This window comes from Ranitomeya variabilis, chromosome 8 (assembly GCF_051348905.1).
Source record: "Ranitomeya variabilis isolate aRanVar5 chromosome 8, aRanVar5.hap1, whole genome shotgun sequence".
In the NCBI taxonomy this organism is placed as follows: domain Eukaryota; kingdom Metazoa; phylum Chordata; class Amphibia; order Anura; family Dendrobatidae; genus Ranitomeya; species Ranitomeya variabilis.
In genome coordinates this window covers 154,554,978-154,579,348 of record NC_135239.1, presented here as the reverse complement: position 1 = coordinate 154,579,348, position 24,371 = coordinate 154,554,978, and the positions used below count along the sequence as shown (strand labels likewise).

General features: G+C 53.4%; 1 protein-coding gene across 1 annotated transcript in view; it reads left to right on the top strand.

Annotated features, from left to right (window-relative positions):
- Positions 1–21,772: 21,772 nt before the first annotated feature.
- SREBF2 (sterol regulatory element binding transcription factor 2) overlaps positions 21,773–24,371 on the top strand; it is a 67,435-nt gene continuing 64,836 nt past the window's right edge. The window contains exon 1 of the mRNA XM_077277536.1: positions 21,773–22,123. Within this exon, the coding sequence (XP_077133651.1) occupies positions 22,057–22,123 (67 nt within the window). The 5' untranslated portion in view covers positions 21,773–22,056. The remainder of the gene's footprint in view (positions 22,124–24,371) is intronic.

Sequence of the window (24,371 nt, the reverse complement as noted above, 5' to 3'; positions counted from 1 at the left end):
GGAGGTTATACACGGCAGTTCTCTACTCACCAGGTCAGGTTTCATATATAATGAGTTCATGACGCAGAGTTTTGTGCATCACGAACTCACTATTTGACATATGACCTGTTGAGTATAGATCTGCTTTGTATTACCGCCATTTTCTCTTCAGTCTGCGACACATTAATCAGACTGAAGAGATTATGGAGAAAATAAGTTATATTTTTTTTGCCACCTTTATAGCTCTATACCAAACACACAAAGCTGCAGTGTTGTACTTAATAACTACTGGAGCTATGAGTTGGCAAAAAAATATAGTGTGCGGCGCAGTGTTTTATTAGGCGCACGGTGTGTGTTGCCGGCAGCGAAATACACAAATAACTAAACATTATTGGGGGCAAAAAAACATTATTTATTTTTTAACAAAAAAAAAAATTAACTGCGCCTGCTTGGGGTAGGGTGACGGAACTGGGGGGTGTGTAGCTGTGAGGCCTGGCTAAGTGTGGATGACACAGGGGTGGCAGAAGAAGGGGTAATAAACGTAGTGGGATCTGGGAGTTCGGGGATGGGGGCTTGACGCATGAGAGGGCTGAGACACACTGGAAGGGTGAGACAAACCTGACATTACAGACACATTGGGAGGTGAGGGGGGAGGAATAGAGAGAGTCTGCTGTTTCTTTTTCCCTTTTTGGGATCGGCGCTGCGGTCTGGGGTGCCTCGGTGGGCTCATTTCTTGTGGCCTGGTCATAGTGGCCGAACTGTCAGGGCCTTTGTGCTGCCGCTGCTGCGGCTGCATGGTTGCAGTTGGAGGTTGGAAGGCTATGCCAGGGTCCTGCTGCTGCATGGTGGAGCGGAAGGCAATGCCAGGGTCCTGTTGCTACATGGAGGAGTGGAAGGCCATGCCTGGGTCCTGCTGCATCGTGGTGGTAGAGCGGAAGGCCATGCCAGGGTCCTGCTGCTGTATGTAGTGGTGTCAGTGGAGGAGGTCCAAGCAGGAGCAGCAGTTGTCATGGTGGTGGCGGTGGGCTGTCCAACAGCACTCTGCATGGTGTTGGTGCTGTAGTGGTGTCCGGCAGTGCTTGGAATGGAGGTGGCCGTGCAGTGGTATGCAGCAGAGCTCGGCATTGATGTCAAGCGTGACAGTGTTGGCACAGTTGGATATGCTGCCACTGTCTGCTGAAAATACCGACTCTGCTGCATAGCCTGCACGTAAGCAGCATTGCAGGCCTGCATGACACTAAGCTGGAGATCAGGAGTAAGGTGTTCCAACATGCCCTGTTCAATTTGATTGAAAAAAAAATGATGTGCTGGCCTCTGGAGGTCGGCTTTCACTTGGTCAAGGCTTTTGGAGACGTGTATTCATATGGCTAATGGCAGTATCCAGTTGGTCACCCATCGCCTTGAGTCCATCATGAGTTTCACTCATCACACACAGTTGTGTGATCCTGGCCAAGGTCACTGCTGCAGCACACCGCATTGCAATACTTACAAAATGCATTTCGGACCCGAGTTGGGGCGTTGTCCCAGCCATCCCACATTGCTTTGGCCACCTCATTCTATAGCCGCCGGATCGTCACGTTGTCCGAGTGCTGCGGAACCTGGGTGTCCCACAACGGGACTCGCTCATGGACCAGGGAGATTAGGTCATTTTCAATGAGATCCTCATCCCGTTCTGGAACCTAAAAAATAAAAAAACATTAATGTTGGAGAGATTAACATAAGAAAAAGAAAGAAAACAGACAGAGAACTGGCATGAATATTGAAAGTCAAGAAAAAAAAAAGGAGTCAAGAAGAAAAAGGTAAAGAAAGAGGAAAGTAAAGAAATGAACATTCAAGAATAGTAAAGTGAGGATACAATAAACAGTCAGCCACATATACGTACACGCTGCCACCTTGCCACCCGACCGTGAACCCGCTGCTCCTGCTCAGCCTCTGCCGCAGTGGAAGAAGTGCTCTAAAAAAAGGAAAAAAAAAATTGTCACGTGTAGATGTGACCGTGAATACTTACCAATCTGAGGAGGTGAGTATTCACTTCACTGACATGTTCGGCTTGTGCAGGCCCAGGACGTTGCTCCTCCTCCTCAGATGACATTCTGATGCATGCAGAAAGAAAAAAAATGCCAGAAATTAGGACATGTAGAGACAGAAAATAGAAAATAAAGGCATTGGCTAGGATATACTCACCTTGTTCAGTGTCTTGTTTCCTCCAAGGTGCTTTCCTCTGTCTGGTCTGCTTCCCAGTCTGCTGTATAGTGACCTGCAAATGCCCACTCCCTCCCTTTATCAGTTTGTATGTGGAGGGTGGGTAATCAGTGTCTAGACATGTTTTCCTGTGATGCAACGCATGCGTTCACATAGACTGTAATGCGTTTTTTTGCTGCATTCCTTCCGCTAACAACCGCATACATTTCTAGGCGGCAAATTGACGCCTCTAAAATTACTACATGTAGCGTTTACCGTGCCAAACCGCAGACAACGAAACGACGCATGCGTCGTCAAACGCGGCAAAATGCAACCGATCGCATGCGTCCCTAATGGATCCGCCACCAGTCGACACCACGGCCCTGTGCAGCTGTACCCGTGAGTGGCAGCTCCTGGGTGCCGCAGATCGCCTCCTAATTCTGGCCATGTCAGGTACCACGTATCTTCTTCATTCTTTTCTGACGTGTGTTGACAGCTCCAGCTTTTTGTTGCATTGTATTTGGGCTATTAGTATCCTAATGATGCACTGTTGTTACATAGTCACTTATTTCTGTAGATATTGATTTTATGACAAGCAATAATTTTGCCCACAGCTCTATATACTGTGCAAATCCGAACACAGGGTATATATTGGCTGACAGCTTGTTATTAGTAAGAATGTGTGGAAATGGTAAAGGTATTCAGCGTTTCTTCAGCCAAAGGGTAAGAAATTCCATCACAAGCCCACGTAACTCTCACACCTTGTGCACATGTATTGTTCATATATTACATCCGTTCCCTTAGGAAGACTACATAGGGAAACTAAAGAAACGGAGATTTTACAAACAACCACAACTTTTACTTTGCGTTAACTGTGATACAGTTTTTTGAGCCACAATTTGTCAATATGGTTGTATTTTACCTTGTTAGGTTGCTAAGAACTTATTAAATGTGATTTTCATATTGACGCTTGTTTCTGTTTTTCTTCCTTGTCCATGTTGTTTTTCACTGTCATGCAGATGGTAATCACTTTTACTGTACTTTATAGATGTGGCTAAACAACAGACACCATATGTAATAGTGGCCCCCTACAGTGACACCATGTGTAATAGTGGCCCCCTACAGTGACACCATGTGTAATAGTGGCCCCCTACAGTGACACCATATGTAATAGTAGCCCCCTAGTGACACCATATGTAATAGTGGCCCCCATAGTGACACCATGTGTAATAGTAGCCCCCTAGTGACACCATATGTAATAGTGGCCCCCTATAGTGACACCATGTGTAATAGTAGCCCCCCTAGTGACACCATATGTAATAGTAGCCCCCTACAGTGACACCATATGTAATAGTGGCCCTATAGTGACACCATATGTAATAGTGGCCCCCTACAGTGACACCATGTGTAACAGTGGCCCCCTACAGTGACACCATATGTAATAGTAGCCCCCTAGTGACACCATATGTAATAGTGGCCACCTATAGTGACACCATGTGTAATAGTAGCCCCCTAGTGACACCATATGTAATAGTAGCCCCCTAGTGACACCATATGTAATAGTGGCCCCCTATAGTGACACCATGTGTAATAGTAGCCCCCTAGTGACACCATATGTAATAGTGGCCCCCTATAGTGACACCATGTGTAATAGTAGCCCCCTAGTGACACCATATGTAATAGTAGCCTCCTAGTGACGCCATATGTAATAGTGGCCCTATAGTGACACCATGTGTAATAGTAGCCCCCCCTAGTGACACCATATGTAATAGTGGCCCCCTATAGTGACACCATGTGTAATAGTAGCCCCCTAGTGACACCATATGTAATGGTGGCCCTATAGTGACAACATATGTAATAGTGGCCCCCTACAGTCACACCATATGTAATAGAGGCCCCCTAGTGACACCATGTGTAATAGTAGCCCCCCTAGTGACACCATATGTAATAGTGGCCCCCTATAGTGACACCATGTGTAATAGTAGCCTCCTAGTGACACCATATGTAATAGTGGCCCTATAGTGACAACATATGTAATAGTGGCCCCCTACAGTCACACCATATGTAATAGAGGCCCCCTAGTGACACCATATGTAATAGTAGCCTCCTAGTGACACCATATGTAATAGTGGCCCTATAGTGACACCATGTGTAATAGTAGCCCCCCTAGTGACACCATATGTAATGGTGGCCCCCTATAGTGACAACATATGTAATAGTGGCCCCCTACAGTCACACCATATGTAATAGTGGCCCCCTAGTGACACCATATGTAATAGTAGCCTCCTAGTGACACCATATGTAATAGTGGCTCCCTACAGTCACACCATATGTAATAGTGGCTCTCTACAGTCACACCATATGTAATAGTGGTTCCCTAGTGACACCATACGTAATAGTAGTGGCCCTTACTGCTAATATCAGCAGCCATATGGTGTATAGTACATTTTCACATGATTCAGAAAATACTGAAGTTTTTAATCATTTGCAAGTTAGCACATCCACACTAAGTATCTTAATTACCTATCTTTGGTAAAGAAGAGAAAATGTAAAGACTTGTGACATTTTGGGGTAAATATACAAACACATTTGCCTGTATAAAGTGTTGGATGGAGGTGCTAATTGCCCACCAGTAACATTGGCTCTGGAGCCCACTGTTCATCTGCATCCAAATATTACATTACTCTCATTCACAATTAGAGATGAGCGAACCCGTGAATGTTCGAGTTCAAAGAACATACAGTACAAAGTTTGGTTCGGGTCCGAACTTGTCATTGAACTTGACCCTGAACCCAATAGAAATCAATGGGTACCTGAACTTCGGTGCTTTAAAATCACTGTAAACTGGCTATAGTCAGGGCTAGGGGGCTGCAAAGGGAACTTAATTGGGGATAAGAGCAGGACAATTGCCCTGCAAACAAACGTGAATATGGAAATTACTTAAAGGGGTTCTGTTACCATAGCAATCATGGTAATATAAGAAGTAAATGAATAACCTAAAAATTTTAATGGTGTGCTCACAGAGACTGAGGCTCGCTACTTCCAGTCCAGTTAACAATTTCACCCACACAGCATGGGGCACAGTACCCCTACATTAGCAGCTTACAGATTTCACACACAGAGCATGGGGCACAGGCAGCATCAATAGTAAAAAGTTGGTCACACTTGTCAAACACTGTTTGACTAGTGTGACCAACCTGTCAATCCGTTTTCCAAGTGATGCTACAGATCGCTTGGAAAACGGTAGCATTCTGCAAGCTAATTACGCTTGTAAAACGCTAGTATTTAGCGGGAATATGCATGCCAATTCCGCATGCGTATTTCTCGCCGCAGGGAGTTGCGGAATTGCAGCGGAAATTTCTGCGGCAATTCCGGACAAGTAACCCCCGGATAAGGCACGGAGGGTCCGTAAGGAGGGGGCCATGACCGGGCAGGTTGCAAGTGACGTATGAATTGGGGGTTGGGAGAAGGCAGGGGGACGGCAAGGGTAAGCCGGGGGGGGGGGGGAGGAAGTATTAGGGGACTAATTAAAGGGGAAGTGACATAGGGGAAGTGACATAGGGGAAGTGACCTAGGACAGAGGGAGAGAGGGGGGGGGGCACGGGGGGATAAAAAGGATGCAGGGAGGAGCCGTAGCCCTCTTTCCCTCTCTGGACGGCCGGACATCAAGCCCCACCCACCCATCCCTGACGAAAAGAAGGAAGACCGGGTCGCAGTAGCCAGATGAACCATTCGGACGCGGACAAGAGCGAGACTGATACAAGAATTACTTATTTGGCAGTTACCTTTAAGCCCAGGGGAAGGGCAATCCATCACCATGGTTCCCTGGAGGTTTCCCCCACAGGGGTTTTTTCCTCTCCTGACTGGTGGCGGATAGCTCTTTGTGAGCGCGAGGTTCTATTACATCATCGGATGATGATTTGAGCGTTGGTGGGTCCTCGAAGCTGGCAAAAAAGTATGGTAGAGGGGGGATTCTTGCACTGCGGGACCCCCCACCCACTGCCATGGATAGTTACTTAGTTCGTGGTCTGGTGATACTTGCGTGATACCCGACGAGGTAGGTCAGTTTCACGCTATCGGGGGACCCGGAGGGCCACCCTGATGTTGGAGGTCGGGTGCGCGGTACCGATGGGTGGGTACCCGACGATGGAAGTCGGGTACAGGTTAACGGATGGAGGCAACCTCTTCCCTCAACTCAGGATGCTTCTGAGCTTGGGAAAAAACGCAGCTGGAAGTAAGGCTGAGAGGGAAGAGGCAGTGCCGATGGAATAATCACCAGACCAGGAGCGGGTTAGCTTCGAGGGCCGCACCAAGGGTCCGTTTTTATTAATATCAATAATAAATTGGCTGCTGTGGCCGTTATTATCCAAATTACTGAGGTGGTGTGGTTATTCAAGAAGGTGGGGGAAGTCACGGGTAGTCAACCTTGCCAAGGTCATGTGCACATAGCGGTATGTGCACACATTGCAGATTTGCCTGCGGATTTTTCTGTACCAAATCTGCATCTCTTGGCAGAAAACGCGTTTTTGAGCAGTTTTGATGTGTTTTTGAAAGCTAAAAAAAAGATTTGTGATGTCATGTCTTGTCCAACTTCCTCTTTTACATTTGTCCAACCCACACTCCATTACACACATAGATAGACAGATAGATAGATACATAGATAGACAGAAGGAATGAGATAGATAGATGTAGATAGATATATGGATAGTTAGGCTACTTTCACACATCAGGTTTTTGCGTCAGGCATAATCCAGCGAGTTTTGAAAAAAATTGATGTTTTTTTTCACCGGATCCGTTTTTTTCCTCATAGAGTTGTATTAGCGCCGGATTGCGCCTGATGGCCTCACGTTTCATCTGTTTTTTTGCCGGATCCGTAAAAAAACTTTCCGGCGGACGGGGAAAACGTACAATGGAAAGTTTTTTCTGTCCGGCGAAAAAACGCACAACGACGGATTCGGCGAAAAACATATGAAACTGAGATGTGAAATGATGAATCCGGGCCTCCGAATCTGTTTTTTATTGCATTTTTTCCATGGAAATCATGCAGATTTTCCGTTCTCTCTCTAAAAAAACAAAACAGATCAGTTGCATCAGTTTTTAACTATTTGCATCGGATCCATTTTTTCAAAAATTCACCGGATCCTGCCTGACGGAAACAAACTGATGTGTGAAAGTAGCCTAACTATCCATATATCTGTCTACATCTATCCATCAGGCAGGATCCGGGGAATTTTTGAAAAAACGGATCCGATGCAAATAGTGCGCCAGAGGGTGAAAGCCGATGGCCGGGGGCCAATATTTGTAGCCTGCGAAGGGGGTAATACCCATGGCCCCTCTCTAGGCTATCCGCCCGCAGCTGTCTGCGTAGCCTTTACTGGCTATTAAAATAGGGGGACCTACCCCCCCCCCCCAAAAAAAAAATGGGGCGGCTACAAATACCAGTCCGCAGCCGCCCCAGAAATGGCGCATCTGTAAGATGCGCCAATTCCGGCACTTAGCCCCTCTCTTCCCACTCCCGTGTAGCGGTGGGATATAGGGTAATAAGGGGTTAATGTCACCTTGCTATTGTAAGGTGACATTAAGCCTGGTTAATAACGGAGAGGCGTCAATAAGACACCTATCCATTTATTAATCCTAGAGTATTGAAAGAGTTTAAAATACTTTTTTCTGGCTGTCTTTATTTTTTTATCTTAATTTAACCATACTTACCATACTCGATCGCCTGTAAAAAATTAAAAATAATAAACCAACCGTATAGTCCCTGTCCGACGCAGTCTATTTAATAATGAGTGTCCCACGATGATCTCCCCTATAGAATAGTGACATCGGGTGATGTCACTGCTCTATAGGACCTTCAGTGACACACTGACAGGAGACAATGGCTCCTGCAGTGCATCACTGAGGTTACCTGAGTTCACTCTCTTGCTTTATGGCAATGCTGCGTGGGAACTTTCTCACACAGCAGTGCCACAAGTGAGACAAGGGACTATTTTTTACAGTGACGGAGGAATACAGTGTGGAAGGATACCTTCCGTCATTGTATTCCTGGAGCCCCTAGAGAGCGGTCGCATCAGCTGATGCTGCTGCTCTCCTCGGGAGATCGTTGTGGGACACTCGTTTTAATTGGATTTCTGCGGATCAGGGAGTATAGTGTTTGTTATTTTTTACAGATGACCCTGGCTTCGGGGATCAAGGTGACAAGGGGATGGTGAGTATGTACTCTGTTATATGTATTGTATGTCTATATGTATGAATGCTATATGTACTGTATGTCTATATGTTGTATGTTCTGTTATATATGTACTGTTATAGGTTAGGTTATATGTTGTATGTTTGGTTGTGTGTTTGTGGGTTTTTTTTACATTCAACACATTAGCCGGATGATGGGACTACTACTGTCCCATCATTGGCTAATGTGTCAATCACTGTCACTGTAGCAGGCATAGCCCGATGGGACTTGTAGTCTCATCGGATGATGCCTGCGCACAGACGCCCGCACAGACCCCCCTGAGAGGCCTGCACAGACCCCCGGCATCCCTGCACAGACCCCCGTGCGCACCGCACAGACCCCCGACAGGCCTGCACAAACCCCCGGCAGCCCGCACACACCCCCCGACACTCCCCCCCCCCCCCCTCCCTCCTGATCTGCAGCGTTTCACCCACAGCTAAACTGCAGATCTTTTTTAGATCTGCGGTTATGCTGTGGATTTGCTCTACTCAGTGCAAGTCAATGGGTGCAGAAACGCTGCAGATCCGCACAAAGAATTGACATTCTGCGGAAAACACAATGCTGCGTTTCCACGCGTTTTTTTCTGCAGCATGTGCACAGCGGATTTGGTTTTCCATAGGTTTACATGGTACTGTAGACCGCATGGAAAACTGCAGCGTCAAAAACCGCAAAGTGTGCACATGGCCTATGTATGCGCGTTTTTCCTGTCACCACTGTTTTTAAGTGCAGAAAAAAAAAAAAACTGCTGCAAAAAGCCCTGTGTGAGCATCATCTTAGGCTACGTTCACATTAGCGGCGGGCGCCGCATGCGTCATGCGCCCCTATATTTAACATGGGGGCGCATGGACATGCGTCGCACTTGCGTTTTGCGCCGCATGCTTCGCTGCGGCGCCCGCGTCCGGGCGCAGAGGACGCAGCAAGTTGCATTTTTGCTGCGTCCAAAATCAATTAAAAAAAGGACGCATGCGGCGCAAAACGCAGCGTTGTGCATGCGTTTTGCTGCGTTTTTGTTTGCGTTGTGCGCTGCGGCGCCGACGCTGCGGCGCACAACGCAAATGTGAACGTAGCCTTAGTGTCCAGGAAAAGCTGCGCAGCGCCCCAATAATCAGCTGTAACCCCTGTGCAGGCCTATGGCGCCGCCTGTAATGCGACTGCAGGGCTACTTGTGCCCGGGCGCCCCCGCACATGACGGGTTAACATGGGGGCGCATGGACATGCGTTGTGCTGCGTTTTGCGACGCATGCGTTTTTTTGGCCGCAAGCGTTGGGCGCAGAAAACGCAGCATGTTGCATTTTTTTGCGTCCAAAGTTCGGCAAAAAAGGACGCATGCGTCGCAAAACGCAGCGTTTTTGCGTGCGTTTTGTTGCGTTTTTGTTTGCGTTGTGCGTTGCGTCTCCGACGCTGCGGCGCACAACGCAAATGTGAACGTAGCCTTAAAGAAGTTGTCCACTACTATAACCTTTTTTTTTTTTTTTTTCATAAATCTTGCTATTATGGGCCACTGAAAACATCTACTGTGTTTATTTTAGCAATATTACCTTTTATCATGCTGTAGCAGCACATTTTAGTGCTGGATTCAGCTCTCATGGGGTTAATCGACAACTTCCTTTCTCCTGAGTCATTGTGCTCTAATACTACAAGTTCCATGATGCATTGCACTGTCCTCTAAGCCTGAACTTAGCACACCCACTCCAAAACACACCCCAAAACCTCCCTCCTCTCCCTCCTCTAGCTTCAAAAAGATTTGTGATGTCATTTCTGTCCGACCTCCTCTTTTACATTTGTCCAACCCACACTCCATTACACACAGATAGATAGATAACAAATAGATAGATAGATAGATAGATAGATAGATATGAGATAGATAGATACAGATATCTAATATATAATTGCCTAGAATACTACTTCCTGCAATTTGTGCCAACTTCCGTGGCTTTGGCCGGAGCTATTGTCCGGAGCTATTGTCCGGAGCTATTGTCCGGAGCTATTGTCCGGAGATAAAGTTCGGAGCTAATGTCCGGAGATAAGTGACGTCACCAGTGTCCTACACCCAGGCAGAGCACAGTGGCCCCAGGCAGAGCACAGGGGCCCCAGGCAGAACATGGGGCCCCAGGCAGAACATGGGGCCCCAGGCAGAGCACAGGGGCCCCAGGCAGAGCACAGGGGCCCCAGGCAGAGCACAGGGGCCCCAGGCAGCATATGGGGCCCCAGGCAGAGCACAGGGGCCCCAGGCAGCATATGGGGCCCCAGGCAGAGCACAGTGGCCCCAGGCAGAGCACACACCAAATCGGAGGCCGAGGGGCCCCGCCAACCAAATCGGAGGCCGAGGAGCCCCGCCCACCAAATCGAAGGCCGAGCGGCCCCGCCCACCAAAGCGGAGGCCGAGGGGCCCGGCCCCGCCCACCAAAGCGGAGGCCGAGGGGCCCCGCCCACCACATCGGAGGCCGAGGGGCCCCGCCCACCACATCGGAGGCCGAGGGTCCCCGCCCACCACATCGGAGGCCGAGGGTCCCCACCCACCAAATCGGAGGCCGAGGGTCCCCGCCCACCACATCGGAGGCCGAGGGTCCCCGCCCACCACATCGGAGGCCGAGGGTCCCCGCCCACCAAATTGGAGGCCGAGGGTCCCCGCCCACCAAATTGGAGGCCGAGGGTCCCCGCCCACCAAATCGGAGGCCGAGGGGCCCCGCCCACCAAATCGGAGGCCGAGGGTCCCCGCCCACCAAATCGGAGGCCGAGGGTCCCCGCCCACCAAATCGGAGGCCGAGGGTCCCCGCCCACCAAATCGGAGGCCGAGAGTCCCCGCCCACCAAATCGGAGGCCGAGGGGCCCCGCCAACCAAATCGGAGGCCGAGGAGCTCCGCCCACCAAATCGAAGGCCGAGCGGCCCCGCCCACCAAAGCGGAGGCCGAGGGGCCCGGCCCCGCCCACCAAAGCGGAGGCCGAGGGGCCCCGCCCACCAAATCGGAGGCCGAGGGTCCCCACCAACCAAAGCGGAGGCCGAGGGTCCCCGCCCACCAAATCGGAGGCAGAGGGACCCCGTCCACCAAATCGGAGGCCGAGGGGCCCCGCCCACCAAAGCGGAGGCCGAGGGTCCCCGCCCACCAAATCGGAGGTCGAGGGTCCCCTCCCACCAAATCGGAGGCCGAGGGTCCCCGCCCACCAAATCGGAGGCCGGTCCCCGCCCACCAAATCGGAGGCCGAGGGTCCCCACCCACCAAATCGGAGGACGAGGGGCCCCACCAACCAAATCGGAGGCCGAGAAGCCCCGCCCACCAAAAGTAAGTGCGGCCCCAAAAGTAAGTGCGCGCCCGGGTGCAAAAGTAAGTGCGCCCCCGGGTGCAAAAGTAAGTGCGCCCCCGGGTGCAAAAGTAAGTGCGCCCCCGGGTGCAAAAGTAAGTGCGCCTCCGGGTGCAAAAGTAAGTGCGCCCCCGGGTGCAAAAGTAAGCGCGCCCCCCAGTCCCGTGTGTGAAAAGTGCTGCTGTAAAGCTGGTAGCGCTGTTCAAGCACCATGTATTTCCTTCAGGAAATGCCCATCTAATATATAATTGCCTAGAATACTACTTCCTGCAATTTGTGCCAACTTCCGTGGCTTTGTCCGGAGCTAATGTCCGGAGCTAATGTCCGGAGATAAGTGACGTCACCAGTGTCCTACACCCAGGCAGAGCACAGGGGCCCCAGGCAGCATATGGGGCCCCAGGCAGAGCACAGTGGCCCCAGGCAGAGCACAGGGGCCCCAGGCAGCATATGGGGCCCCAGGCAGAGCACAGTGGTCCCAGGCAGAGCACAGGGGCCCCAGGCAGCCTATGGGGCCCCAGGCAGAGCACAGTGGCCCCAGGCAGAGCACAGGGGCCCCAGGCAGCATATGGGGCCCCAGGCAGCATATGGGGCCCCAGGCAGAGCACAGTGGCCCCAGGCAGAACATGGGGCCCCAGGCAGAGCACAGGGGCCCCATGCAGCATATGGGGCCCCAGGCAGAGCACAGGGGCCCCAGGCAGCATATGGGGCCCCAGGCAGAGCACAGGGGCCCCAGGCAGCATATGGGGCCCCAGGCAGAGCACAGGGGCCCCAGGCAGAACATGGGGCCCCAGGCAGAGCACAGGGGCCCCAGGCAGAGCACAGGGGCCCCAGGCAGCATATGGGGCCCCAGGCAGAGCACAGGGGCCCCAGGCAGCATATGGGGCCCCAGGCAGAGCACAGGGGCCCCAGGCAGCATATGGGGCCCCAGGCAGAGAACAGGGGCCCCAGGCAGCATATGGGGCCCCAGGCAGAGCACAGTGGCCCCAGGCAGAGCACAGGGGCCCCAGGCAGAACACAGGGGCCCCAGGCAGAGCACAGGGGCCCCAGGCAGAGCACAGGGGCCCCAGGCAGCATATGGGGCCCCAGGCAGAGCACAGGGGCCCCAGGCAGCATATGGGGCCCCAGGCAGAGCACAGGGGCCCCAGGCAGCATATGGGGCCCCAGGCAGAGCACAGTGGCCCCAGGCAGCATATGGGGCCCCAGGCAGAGCACAGTGGCCCCAGGCAGCATATGGGGCCCCAGGCAGAGCACAGTGGCCCCAGGCAGAGCACAGGGGCCCCAGGCAGCATATGGGGCCCCAGGCAGAGCACAGGGCCCCCAGGCAGCTTATGGGGCCCCAGGCAGAGCACAGTGGCCCCAGGCAGAGCACAGGGGCCCCAGGCAGAACATGGGGCCCCAGGCAGAGCACAGGGGCCCCAGGCAGAGCACAGGGGCCCCAGGCAGCATATGGGGCCCCAGGCAGAGCACAGTGGCCCCAGGCAGCATATGGGGCCCCAGGCAGAGCACAGTGGCCCCAGGCAGCATATGGGGCCCCAGGCAGAGCACAGTGGTCCCAGGCAGAGCACAGGGGCCCCAGGCAGCCTATGGGGCCCCAGGCAGAGCACAGTGGCCCCAGGCAGAACATGGGGCCCCAGGCAGAGCACAGGGGCCCCAGGCAGAGCACAGGGGCCCCAGGCAGCATATGGGGCCCCAGGCAGAGCACAGTGGTCCCAGGTAGAGCACAGGGGCCCCAGGCAGCCTATGGGGCCCCAGGCAGAGCACAGGGGCCCCAGGCAGCATATGGGGCCCCAGGCAGAGCACAGGGGCCCCAGGCAGCATATGGGGTCCCAGGCAGAGCACAGTGGCCCCAGGCAGAGCACAGGGGCCCCAGGCAGAACATGGGGCCCCAGGCAGAGCACAGTGGTCCCAGGCAGAGCACAGGGGCCCCAGGCAGCCTATGGGGCCCCAGGCAGAGCACAGTGGCCCCAGGCAGAGCACAGGGGCCCCAGGCAGCATATGGGGCCCCAGGCAGCATATGGGGCCCCAGGCAGAGCACAGGGGCCCCAGGCAGAACATGGGGCCCCAGGCAGAGCACAGGGGCCCCAGGCAGAGCACAGGGGCCCCAGGCAGAGCACAGGGGCCCCAGGCAGCATATGGGGCCCCAGGCAGAGCACAGGGGCCCCAGGCAGCATATGGGGCCCCAGGCAGAGAACAGGGGCCCCAGGCAGCATATGGGGCCCCAGGCAGAGCACAGTGGCCCCAGGCAGAGCACAGGGGCCCCAGGCAGAACACAGGGGCCCCAGGCAGAGCACAGGGGCCCCAGGCAGCATATGGGGCCCCAGGCAGAGCACAGGGGCCCCAGGCAGCATATGGGGCCCCAGGCAGAGCACAGGGGCCCCAGGCAGCATATGGGGCCCCAGGCAGAGCACAGGGGCCCCAGGCAGAACATGGGGCCCCAGGCAGAGCACAGGGGCCCCAGGCAGAGCACAGGGGCCCCAGGCAGCATATGGGGCCCCAGGCAGAGCACAGGGGCCCCAGGCAGAGCACAGGGGCCCCAGGCAGCATATGGGGCCCCAGGCAGAGCACAGTGGCCCCAGGCAGCATATGGGGCCCCAGGCAGAGCACAGTGGCCCCAGGCAGCATATGGGGCCCCAGGCAGAGCACAGTGGCCCCAGGCAGAGCACAGGGGCCCCAGGCAGCATATGGGGCCCCAGGCAGAGCACAGGGCCCCCAGGCAGCTTATGGGGCCCCAGGCAGAGCACAGTGGCCCCAGGCAGAGCACAGGGGCCCCAGGCAGAACATGGGGCCCCAGGCAGAGCACAGGGGCCCCAGGCAGAGCACAGGGGCCCCAGGCAGCATATGGGGCCCCAGGCAGAGCACAGTGGCCCCAGGCAGCATATGGGGCCCCAGGCAGAGCACAGTGGCCCCAGGCAGCATATGGGGCCCCAGGCAGAGCACAGTGGTCCCAGGCAGAGCACAGGGGCCCCAGGCAGCCTATGGGGCCCCAGGCAGAGCACAGTGGCCCCAGACAGAACATGGGGCCCCAGGCAGAGCACAGGGGCCCCAGGCAGAGCACAGGGGCCCCAGGCAGCATATGGGGCCCCAGGCAGAGCACAGTGGTCCCAGGTAGAGCACAGGGGCCCCAGGCAGCCTATGGGGCCCCAGGCAGAGCACAGGGGCCCCAGGCAGCATATGGGGCCCCAGGCAGAGCACAGGGGCCCCAGGCAGCATATGGGGTCCCAGGCAGAGCACAGTGGCCCCAGGCAGAGCACAGGGGCCCCAGGCAGAACATGGGGCCCCAGGCAGAGCACAGGGGCCCCAGGCAGCATATGGGGCCCCAGGCAGAGCACAGTGGTCCCAGGCAGAGCACAGGGGCCCCAGGCAGCCTATGGGGCCCCAGGCAGAGCACAGTGGCCCCAGGCAGAGCACAGGGGCCCCAGGCAGCATATGGGGCCCCAGGCAGCATATGGGGCCCCAGGCAGAGCACAGTGGCCCCAGGCAGAACATGGGGCCCCAAGCAGAGCACAGGGGCCCCATGCAGCATATGGGGCCCCAGGCAGAGCACAGGGGCCCCAGGCAGCATATGGGGCCCCAGGCAGAGCACAGGGGCCCCAGGCAGCATATGGGGCCCCAGGCAGAGCACAGGGGCCCCAGGCAGAACATGGGGCCCCAGGCAGAGCACAGGGGCCCCAGGCAGAGCACAGGGGCCCCAGGCAGCATATGGGGCCCCAGGCAGAGCACAGGGGCCCCAGGCAGCATATGGGGCCCCAGGCAGAGCACAGGGGCCCCAGGCAGCATATGGGGCCCCAGGCAGAGAACAGGGGCCCCAGGCAGCATATGGGGCCCCAGGCAGAGCACAGTGGCCCCAGGCAGAGCACAGGGGCCCCAGGCAGAGCACAGGGGCCCCAGGCAGAGCACAGGGGCCCCAGGCAGAGCACAGGGGCCCCAGGCAGAGCACAGGGGCCCCAGGCAGCATATGGGGCCCCAGGCAGAGCACAGGGGCCCCAGGCAGCATATGGGGCCCCAGGCAGAGCACAGGGGCCCCAGGCAGCATATGGGGCCCCAGGCAGAGCACAGTGGCCCCAGGCAGCATATGGGGCCCCAGGCAGAGCACAGTGGCCCCAGGCAGCATATGGGGCCCCAGGCAGAGCACAGTGGCCCCAGGCAGAGCACAGGGGCCCCAGGCAGCATATGGGGCCCCAGGCAGAGCACAGGGCCCCCAGGCAGCTTATGGGGCCCCAGGCAGAGCACAGTGGCCCCAGGCAGAGCACAGGGGCCCCAGGCAGAACATGGGGCCCCAGGCAGAGCACAGGGGCCCCAGGCAGAGCACAGGGGCCCCAGGCAGAGCACAGTGGCCCCAGGCAGCATATGGGGCCCCAGGCAGAGCACAGTGGCCCCAGGCAGCATATGGGGCCCCAGGCAGAGCACAGTGGTCCCAGGCAGAGCACAGTGGTCCCAGGCAGAGCACAGGGGCCCCAGGCAGCCTATGGGGCCCCAGGCAGAGCACAGTGGCCCCAGGCAGAACATGGGGCCCCAGGCAGAGCACAGGGGCCCCAGGCAGAGCACAGGGGCCCCAGGCAGCATATGGGGCCCCAGGCAGAGCACAGTGGTCCCAGGTAGAGCACAGGGGCCCCAGGCAGCCTATGGGGCCCCAGGCAGAGCACAGGGGCCCCAGGCAGCATATGGGGCCCCAGGCAGAGCACAGGGGCCCCAGGCAGCATATGGGGCCCCAGGCAGAGCACTTTGGCCCCAGGCAGAGCACAGGGGCCCCAGGCAGAACATGGGGCCCCAGGCAGAGCACAGGGGCCCCAGGCAGCATATGGGGCCCCAGGCAGAGCACAGGGGCCCCAGGCAGCATATGGGGCCCCAGGCAGAGCACAGCGATATTTTGGACCACTGTGCGGTGTTTCAGACCCCCTGTGTGATGTCTGGGGCCCTGTTCTTAAGTATATTAAAGATTAAAGTAACGTATATTAAAGTATATTATAGATCAAATTTGACACGTTTATGAGCACCATTGAGTGATATACTCAAGAATGACATAATTTTTCAACATTTTATGGTTTCAAACTGTAAACACTCAGAGTTTTTTTTACTTCAACCAGAAAACCTTAACGGTTCATAAAAAACTTGACTGTTCAGGATATGATAAAAGTCATAGTATTCTGAATCTTTAACTTATAAAGATACCTTTACATGGGGTGATTATTGGTTCCAGAGAGGCTTTCGGCCGATAATCGTACACATGGCTGGTGACAGGACAATACAATATAAACGTTCAAAGGTAAACACTGATAACATTAAAATCTAATATATAATTGCCTAGAATACTACTTCCGGCAATTTGTGCCAACTTCCGTGGCTTTGTCCGGAGATAATGTCTGGAGATAAGTGACGTCACCAGCGTCCTACACCCGCTCAGGGTGGACAAAGATATATGCCTTCGTGGTGCGCGGCACTTTTCTGATTGGTTGCCGCCTGCCGCGAGCGACCAATCAGAAATGTGCCGTACTGTCAAGAATTGTCAAGAGCTGGTGAGTGCAGCCATTTTTTGTTCTTTCTTACTATTATTTATTAATTGTATTATTCTTACATTTGAATAAATAAAGTATATATGGATTCTAGACTCCCGATTCTTTAGAATCGGGCTGCCATCTAGTATCTATATATCTATGTCTATTTCCATAGGTATGTCCATATCCATGTTTCTAAACCCCTTCACCCCTGGAGCTTTTTTGTTTTCGTTTATCGCTCCCCTTCTATCCAGAGCCATAATTTTTCCGTCAATATGGCCATGTGAGGCCTTATCTTTTGCGGGACAAGTTCTACTTTTGAACGACACCATTGGTTTTACCTTGTCGTGTAGCAGAAAATGTGAAAAAAATTCAAAGTGCAATGAAATGGCAAAAAAAGTGCAATCCCACGCTTGTTTTTTGCTTGGCTTTTTGGCTAGGTTCACTAAATGCTAAGGCTGTGTGCACACGTTGCGGATCTGATTGCAGATCCACAGCGTTTTTTGCTGCACTGAATTGCATCAAATCCGCAGTGTAGTGTACAACCAATGTAAGTCTATGGGAGCCGCAGACTTGTTGTGCACATGCTGCGGAAAAAGCCGCACCGAAACCGCACCAAAAACTATCAAAACCGCACCAAAACTGCACCAGGTTTTGATGCAGTTTTTGGTGCAGTTTTGATGCAGTTTTTGGTTTTTATGCTTTTTTTGGTGCGGTTTATGCGCGGTTTTAATGCCGTTTTTGGAAATAAGTAAATAAACGGAAAATGTGCATGATTTGAATGGAAACATGCATGAAAAAACGGATTCCAAGGCCGGATTCATCATTTCACAGCTCAGTTTCATACTTTTTTTGCCGGATCCGTCGCTGTGCGTTTTTTCGCTGGACAGAAAAAACGTTCCTCTGTATGTGTTTTCCATCCGGCGGAAACAGCTTTTTTGACGGATCCGGCAAAAAACGGATGAAACTCTATGAGAAAAAGACGGAAAAAAATTGATCCGTTTTTTTCAAAACTCGCCGGATTGTGCCTCACGGCAAAAACCTGATGTGTGAAAGCACCCAAATATATGGATAGATACATCTATGTATCTATAGATATATCTATCTATAAATATATCTATAGATAGATATATCCATAGATATATAATAGAAAGGCCGATGTTTCTATAAGGCTACTTTCACAGTTGCGTTTTTCGCAATCCGTCTTTTTGGGAAAAAAACGGATCCTGCAAATGTGCTCGCAGGATGCGTTTTTTACCCATAGACGTGTATTAGTGAAGGATCACGACGGATGGCCACACGTCGCGTCCATCGTGCAACGGATGCGTCGTGTTTTGGCGGACCGTTGGCACATCCGTCACGTCTGCCATTTTCTACCGCGCATGCGCGGCCAAAACTCCGCCCCCTCCTCCCCGGACTTCAGAATGGGCAGCGGATGCGTTGAAAAACTGCATCCGCTGCCCACGACGTGCACAAATTTCACAACGTGCGTCGGTACGTCGGCCCAACGCATAGCGATGGACCCGTGCCGACGCAAGTGTGAAACAGGGCTTAATAAGCGTTTAATTTAATAAAAAACGCAATTTTCTGCGCCAGAGGGGGAAAGCCGACGGCCGAGGCCAATATTTGTAGCCTGCTATGAATATCAGCCCGCAGCTGTCTTCGTAGCCTTTTCTGGCTATTAAAATAGAGGGACCCCCCCAAAAAAATGACGTGGGGTCCCCCTATATTTTATAGCCAGAAAGGCTACGCAGACAGCTGCGGGCTGATATTAATAGCCTAGAGAGGGGCCATGGATATTGGTCCCCCCCCCCCCCCCGGCTACAAATACCAGTCCGCAGCCACCCCAGAAATGGCGCATCTGTAAGTCTACGTTCACATTAGCGTTCGGCGCCGCATGCGTCATGCGCCCCTATATTTAACATGGGGGCGCATGGACATGCATTGTGCTGCGTTTTGCGACGCATGGGTTTTTTTGGCCGCAAGCGTTGGGCGCAGAGGACGCAGCAAGTTGCATTTTTTTTGCGTCCAACTTTCGGCCAAAAAGGACGCATGCGTCGCAAAACGCAGCGTTTTAGCGTGCGTTTTGTTGCGTTTTTGTTTGCGTTGTGCGTTGCGTCTCCGACGCTGCGGCGCACAACGCAAATGTGAACGTAGCCTTAGATGCGCCAATTCCGGCACTGAGGTTGGTTTCACACTTGCGTTTTTGGACGCTGCATTTTAGCGCTAAAAAACGCATGCGTTTTTTTCCTATACTTAACATTAAAAACACATGCGTTTTTTCGCATGCGTTTTGACGTGTTTTCGGCAACGCATGCGTTTTTGAACGCGCGCGTTTGTTTGCGTTAAAAACGCATGCGTTTTTATAGAAAAAAAACAGAAAAAACACTGAAAAACCACCCACCACCATCAGGGTGATAAAGGGATCCAAACCCTAACCCTACCCCTAACCGTTTAATGAACATTTTATGACATAGTGCCACGATATTTCAGTGCCACGTATATAAGTGCCACGTATGTAAGTGCCACGTATGTAAGTGCCACGTATGTAAGTGCCACGTATGTAAGTGCCACGTATGTAAGTGCCACGTATGTAAGTGCCACATATGTAAGTGCCACGTGCCACGTATATAAGTGCCACGTATGTAAGTGCCACGTGCCACGTATGTAAGTGCCACGTATGTAAGTGCCACGTATGTAAGTGCCACGTATGTAAGTGCCACGTATGTAAGTGCCACGTGCCACGTATGTAAGTGCCACGTATGTAAGTGCCACGTATTTTAGTGCCACGTATGTAAGTGCCACGTGCCACGTATGTAAGTGCCACGTATTTCAGTGCCACGTATTTCTGTCACGTTTAGGGTTAGGGTTAGGCCCTAACCCTACCCCTAGCTATTTCTATTTATAGTGGGTTTTCTTGTGGATTTTGATGATTGGCAGCTGTCACACACTTCTCAGCATGCGTTTTAAAAACGCAAACGCATGAAAAAACGCATGTAAACGCGGCAAAACGCAGCGTTTTTTTTCTACATGCAAAAACGCATGCGTCTAAAAAACGCAGCGTTTTACCACGTTTACATGCGTTTTTTCACACATGCGGTTTTTAAAAAAACGCATGCAGATAAAAACTCAAGTGTGAAACCAGCCTAAGCCCCTCTCTTCCCACTCCCGTGTAGCGGTGGGATATGGGGTAATAAGGGGTTAATGTCACCTTGCTATTGTAAGGTGACATTAAGCCGGGTTAATAACGGAGAGGCGTCCATTATTAATCCAATATTAATAAAGGGTTAATAAAACACACACACATTAGGAAAAAGTATTTTAATATTCTTCATTTCACCATACTTACCATACTTCAGCCCCTGCAAAAACGTAAAATAATAAACCGTATACTACCTGTCCGCCGTAGTCCAAATAATAACGAGTGCCCCACGACGACCTCCCCTATAGAACAGTGACGTCGGGTGATGTCACTGCTCTATAGGAGCCTCAGTGACACACTGACAGGAGACAATGGCTCCTGCAGTGCATCACTGAGGTTACTAAGGTTCAAAGTCTCACTTTATGGCAAAAAGCTGCGTGGGAACTTTCTCATACAGCATACCATAAAGTGAGACTAGGGACTATTTTCTCACAGGGCGTAGGAATACATTGTGGAAGGATTTCTTCCTCCCCTCATTGTCTTCCTGGAGCCCCTGGAGAGTGGTTGCATCAGCAGATGCTCCTGTTCTCCACAGGAGATCGTCGTGGGACACTCGTTTTAATTGGATTTCTGCGGATCAGGGAGTATATTGGTTGTTTATTATTTTAATATTTTTTATGACACTGGCTTCGGGGATCAAAGTGACAAGTGATGGTGAGTATGTAATCTATGTTATATGTACTGTATGTCTGTATGTCTGTACTGTATGTACTGTATGCGCATGTCGTCGCATGGCGCAAGTCGTCGCATGCCGTCGCATGGCGCCGCATGGCGCATGCCGTCGCATGGCGCATGCCGTCGCATGGTGCATGCCGTCTCATGTTGCAAGCCGTCGCGTGGCGCATGTCGTCGCGTGGCGCATGTCGTTGCATGGTGCATGCCGTCGCATGTTGTCGCATGTCGTCGCATGGTGCATGCCGTCGCATGTTGCATGTCGTCGCGTGGCGCATGTCATCGCGTGGCGCATGCCGTCGCATGGTGCATGTCGTTGCATGCTGCATGTTGTTGCATGGTGCATGTCGTCGCATGGCGCATGTTCTGTATGTGTGTATGTACTGTATATGTGTGTTTTTTTTTTGTTTTGTTTTTACATTCAACACATTAGCCGGATGATGGGACTACTACAGCAGACCCAGCACATACCGGCAGCAGAGCCGGACCACTGTGAGACGGGGCCTTTAACCATGCGCTCCCAGCCGTCACTCATGCTGTGGGAGAGACACGGGTCTCCGGAGGAGCCGCCTCATATGCAAATACAGATCCCCTGATCGGTGACGTCACATCACCCCACAGCACGCCAAGCGCTGTGATTGGCTACCAGCCCCTGGTCTCATTGACAACAAAACAACCAGCACGCGTTATTAGAAGAGGAGTGGGCGGGGCCTCCCCACGCGCTGACTGAGGGGGCTTTCTCAGAATAGAGGGGGAGGGAGCCAAGCCTCGTTCTGGTTACCATAGATCGCCTTGCTCTGTGTCCGCTCTAAAGGAGGTTTGGCACGCAAGAGGCTGACATCATCGGAGCGGAGGGAGGGGCTGGAAGAACATGGCGTCGGTTTCGTCTGTGACAGGTTGTTGAGTTGGGAAGAAAGTGACAGGAGCTCCGAGAAGACACCAGCCCCCCGGCAGGGAGCGCGGACAGGCGGCCTGTGACCTGCTGCACGGAAGCTGCCGTCATGAGCATTGAGAACATGGAGACGTTGACGGAGCTCGGGGATGAGCTCACCCTGGGGGACATAGATGGTGAGAGACCCCGCGGACATGTGTGGCCCTGGAGCCGGCTCCTCCGGAGTGCTGCCCGCACTGCGACCGCTATGGGAAACTCCACTGTATGAATGTTACTTGTCACAGAGTCCCCACTACTGCGGGAGGATGAGCCTCCGGGTAGTCATCAGCCACTAAGGGGGCAAGTTCTGCTCCGACCAGTCCTTGGGGGCATCACGGGTGCGGCGGGCTCCTGGGCGGCATCACGGGTCCGGCGGGCTCCTGGGCGGCATCACTGGTCCGGCGGGCTCCTGGGTGGCATCACTGGTCCGGCGGGCTCCTGGGTGGCATCACAGGCTCCTGGGTGGCATCACAGGTCCGGCGGGCTCCTGGGTGGCATCACTGGTCCGGCGGGCTCCTGGGTGGCATCACTGGTCCGGCGGGCTCCTGGGCGGCATCACGGGTCCGGCGGGCTCCTGGGCGGCATCACGGGTCCGGCGGGCTCCTGGGCGGCATCACTGGTCCGGCGGGCTCCTGGGTGGCATCACAGGCTCCTGGGTGGCATCACAGGTCCGGCGGGCTCCTGGGTGGCATCACTGGTCCGGCGGGCTCCTGGGTGGCATCACGGGTCCGGCGGGCTCCTGGGTGGCATCACGGGTCCGGCGGGCTCCTGGGTGGCATCACGGGTCCGGCGGGCTCCTGGGTGGCATCACGGGTCCGGCGGGCTCCTGGGTGGCATCACTGGTCCGGCGGGCTCCTGGGTGGCATCACAGGCTCCTGGGTGGCATCACGGGTCCGGCGGGCTCCTGGGTGGCATCACGGGTCCGGCGGGCTCCTGGGCGGCATCACGGGTCCGGCGGGCTCCTGGGCGGCATCACGGGTCCGGCGGGCTCCTGGGCGGCATCACGGGTCTGGCGGGCTCCTGGGCGGCATCACGGGTCCGGCGGGCTCGGATGGCACGGTGTGTCACGGGTATGGACGGTCTGAGTTACATTGTACTTTTATTTTGGTTCTTAGCTGCTGCTGGACTGGATCAGTGTTATTTGCTGCCTGTGTAATATTGTGACTTGTCACTGTTGGGGTTCTGTGCTGATTGTGTTATTTTCTGTAGCAGGTGCTGACATATTGTGTGCAGATGGGTTATAAAGCTACTGCTCTGTGCCAGTCACTATTCTGTCCAGTCCTCCTTAGTCTCTAATCCCCTTGTGTGGCAGGACCAGTGTATGGCCAGTAGTCTCCCTCTGCTGTGTCCTGGCCCCTTATACACACATGCTTTTTATCTGGGCCGACAGGAGCCGTTACTGCGCTTGTGGAATAGACATGTCCCCTTCTGCTGAGCTTTTCTGTGTCATCTCCAGGCTTTTGTTTTAGTGGTGTAGTAGATGTGGCTGTGCACATCTGCCCTCTAGGAGTAATCGTCCTTTTGGGTTTTTTTTCCCCCATAAATCAAAAATACAAACGAATATAAGAATCTCTGTGATATCTCTTATTATAGAAATCTGCTTATTTATCCTTAAGGCCTGGTCATTTATTCTCAATTTGCTGGTAAAATCTGAATTTCATGAATACAAACTTTCCCATTATTGAGATGACCGTTGGTGCCCATAAAGTTCTATGGAGAACTGTAACTTGCTTCTCGAGATCTTCCCGCAGGTGTCTGTGTCGGCCTCTAGCTTCTCTCCATAGAACTTTAGAAACACCAACTGCCATCTCCTATCTCAGTAATGGGAACGTCTATCTTCACTAAATGTAGACTTTACCTGGGAATTGAGTGACAGATCGGTGCTGGCGTAAAACGCCGATTTCTCTGATTATAGATGTTACAGAGTTTCTTACTTTCATGTGCACTATTGATTCATGAAATAAAACCTTTACCTGACGTGTTTGATTTTGATATGGATCAGAAAAAATCCCATTGATTTCTGGCAATGTAGCAGCGGAATGGGGGAGACTATGGTGTGACCAGAGCTGTATACACTTGTGTGTCTGGAGAACGGCACATAGGACATTGGGTGAAGATTTCTGCATTGATCACAAGGCACCTGAGACCACCGCGCCCCCCACGCCTTCCTTCGTCGCTGGGAATAATGGAGGTTGCGTGCTATTTTCAGCTGTCATGTCGCCCGACTTCCAGTGGCCGTAGTGTGTTCCCTTGGTTTCATTATTCCGATGTGTAACTTTCCCTATTGCAGTTATCTGATTACACAGAATTCTATCAAGTTTATTTGCTGCTGGCTTCACATCCTCCAATCTTTTCTGGGCACATAGATCTCTTAGGCTGAAATGT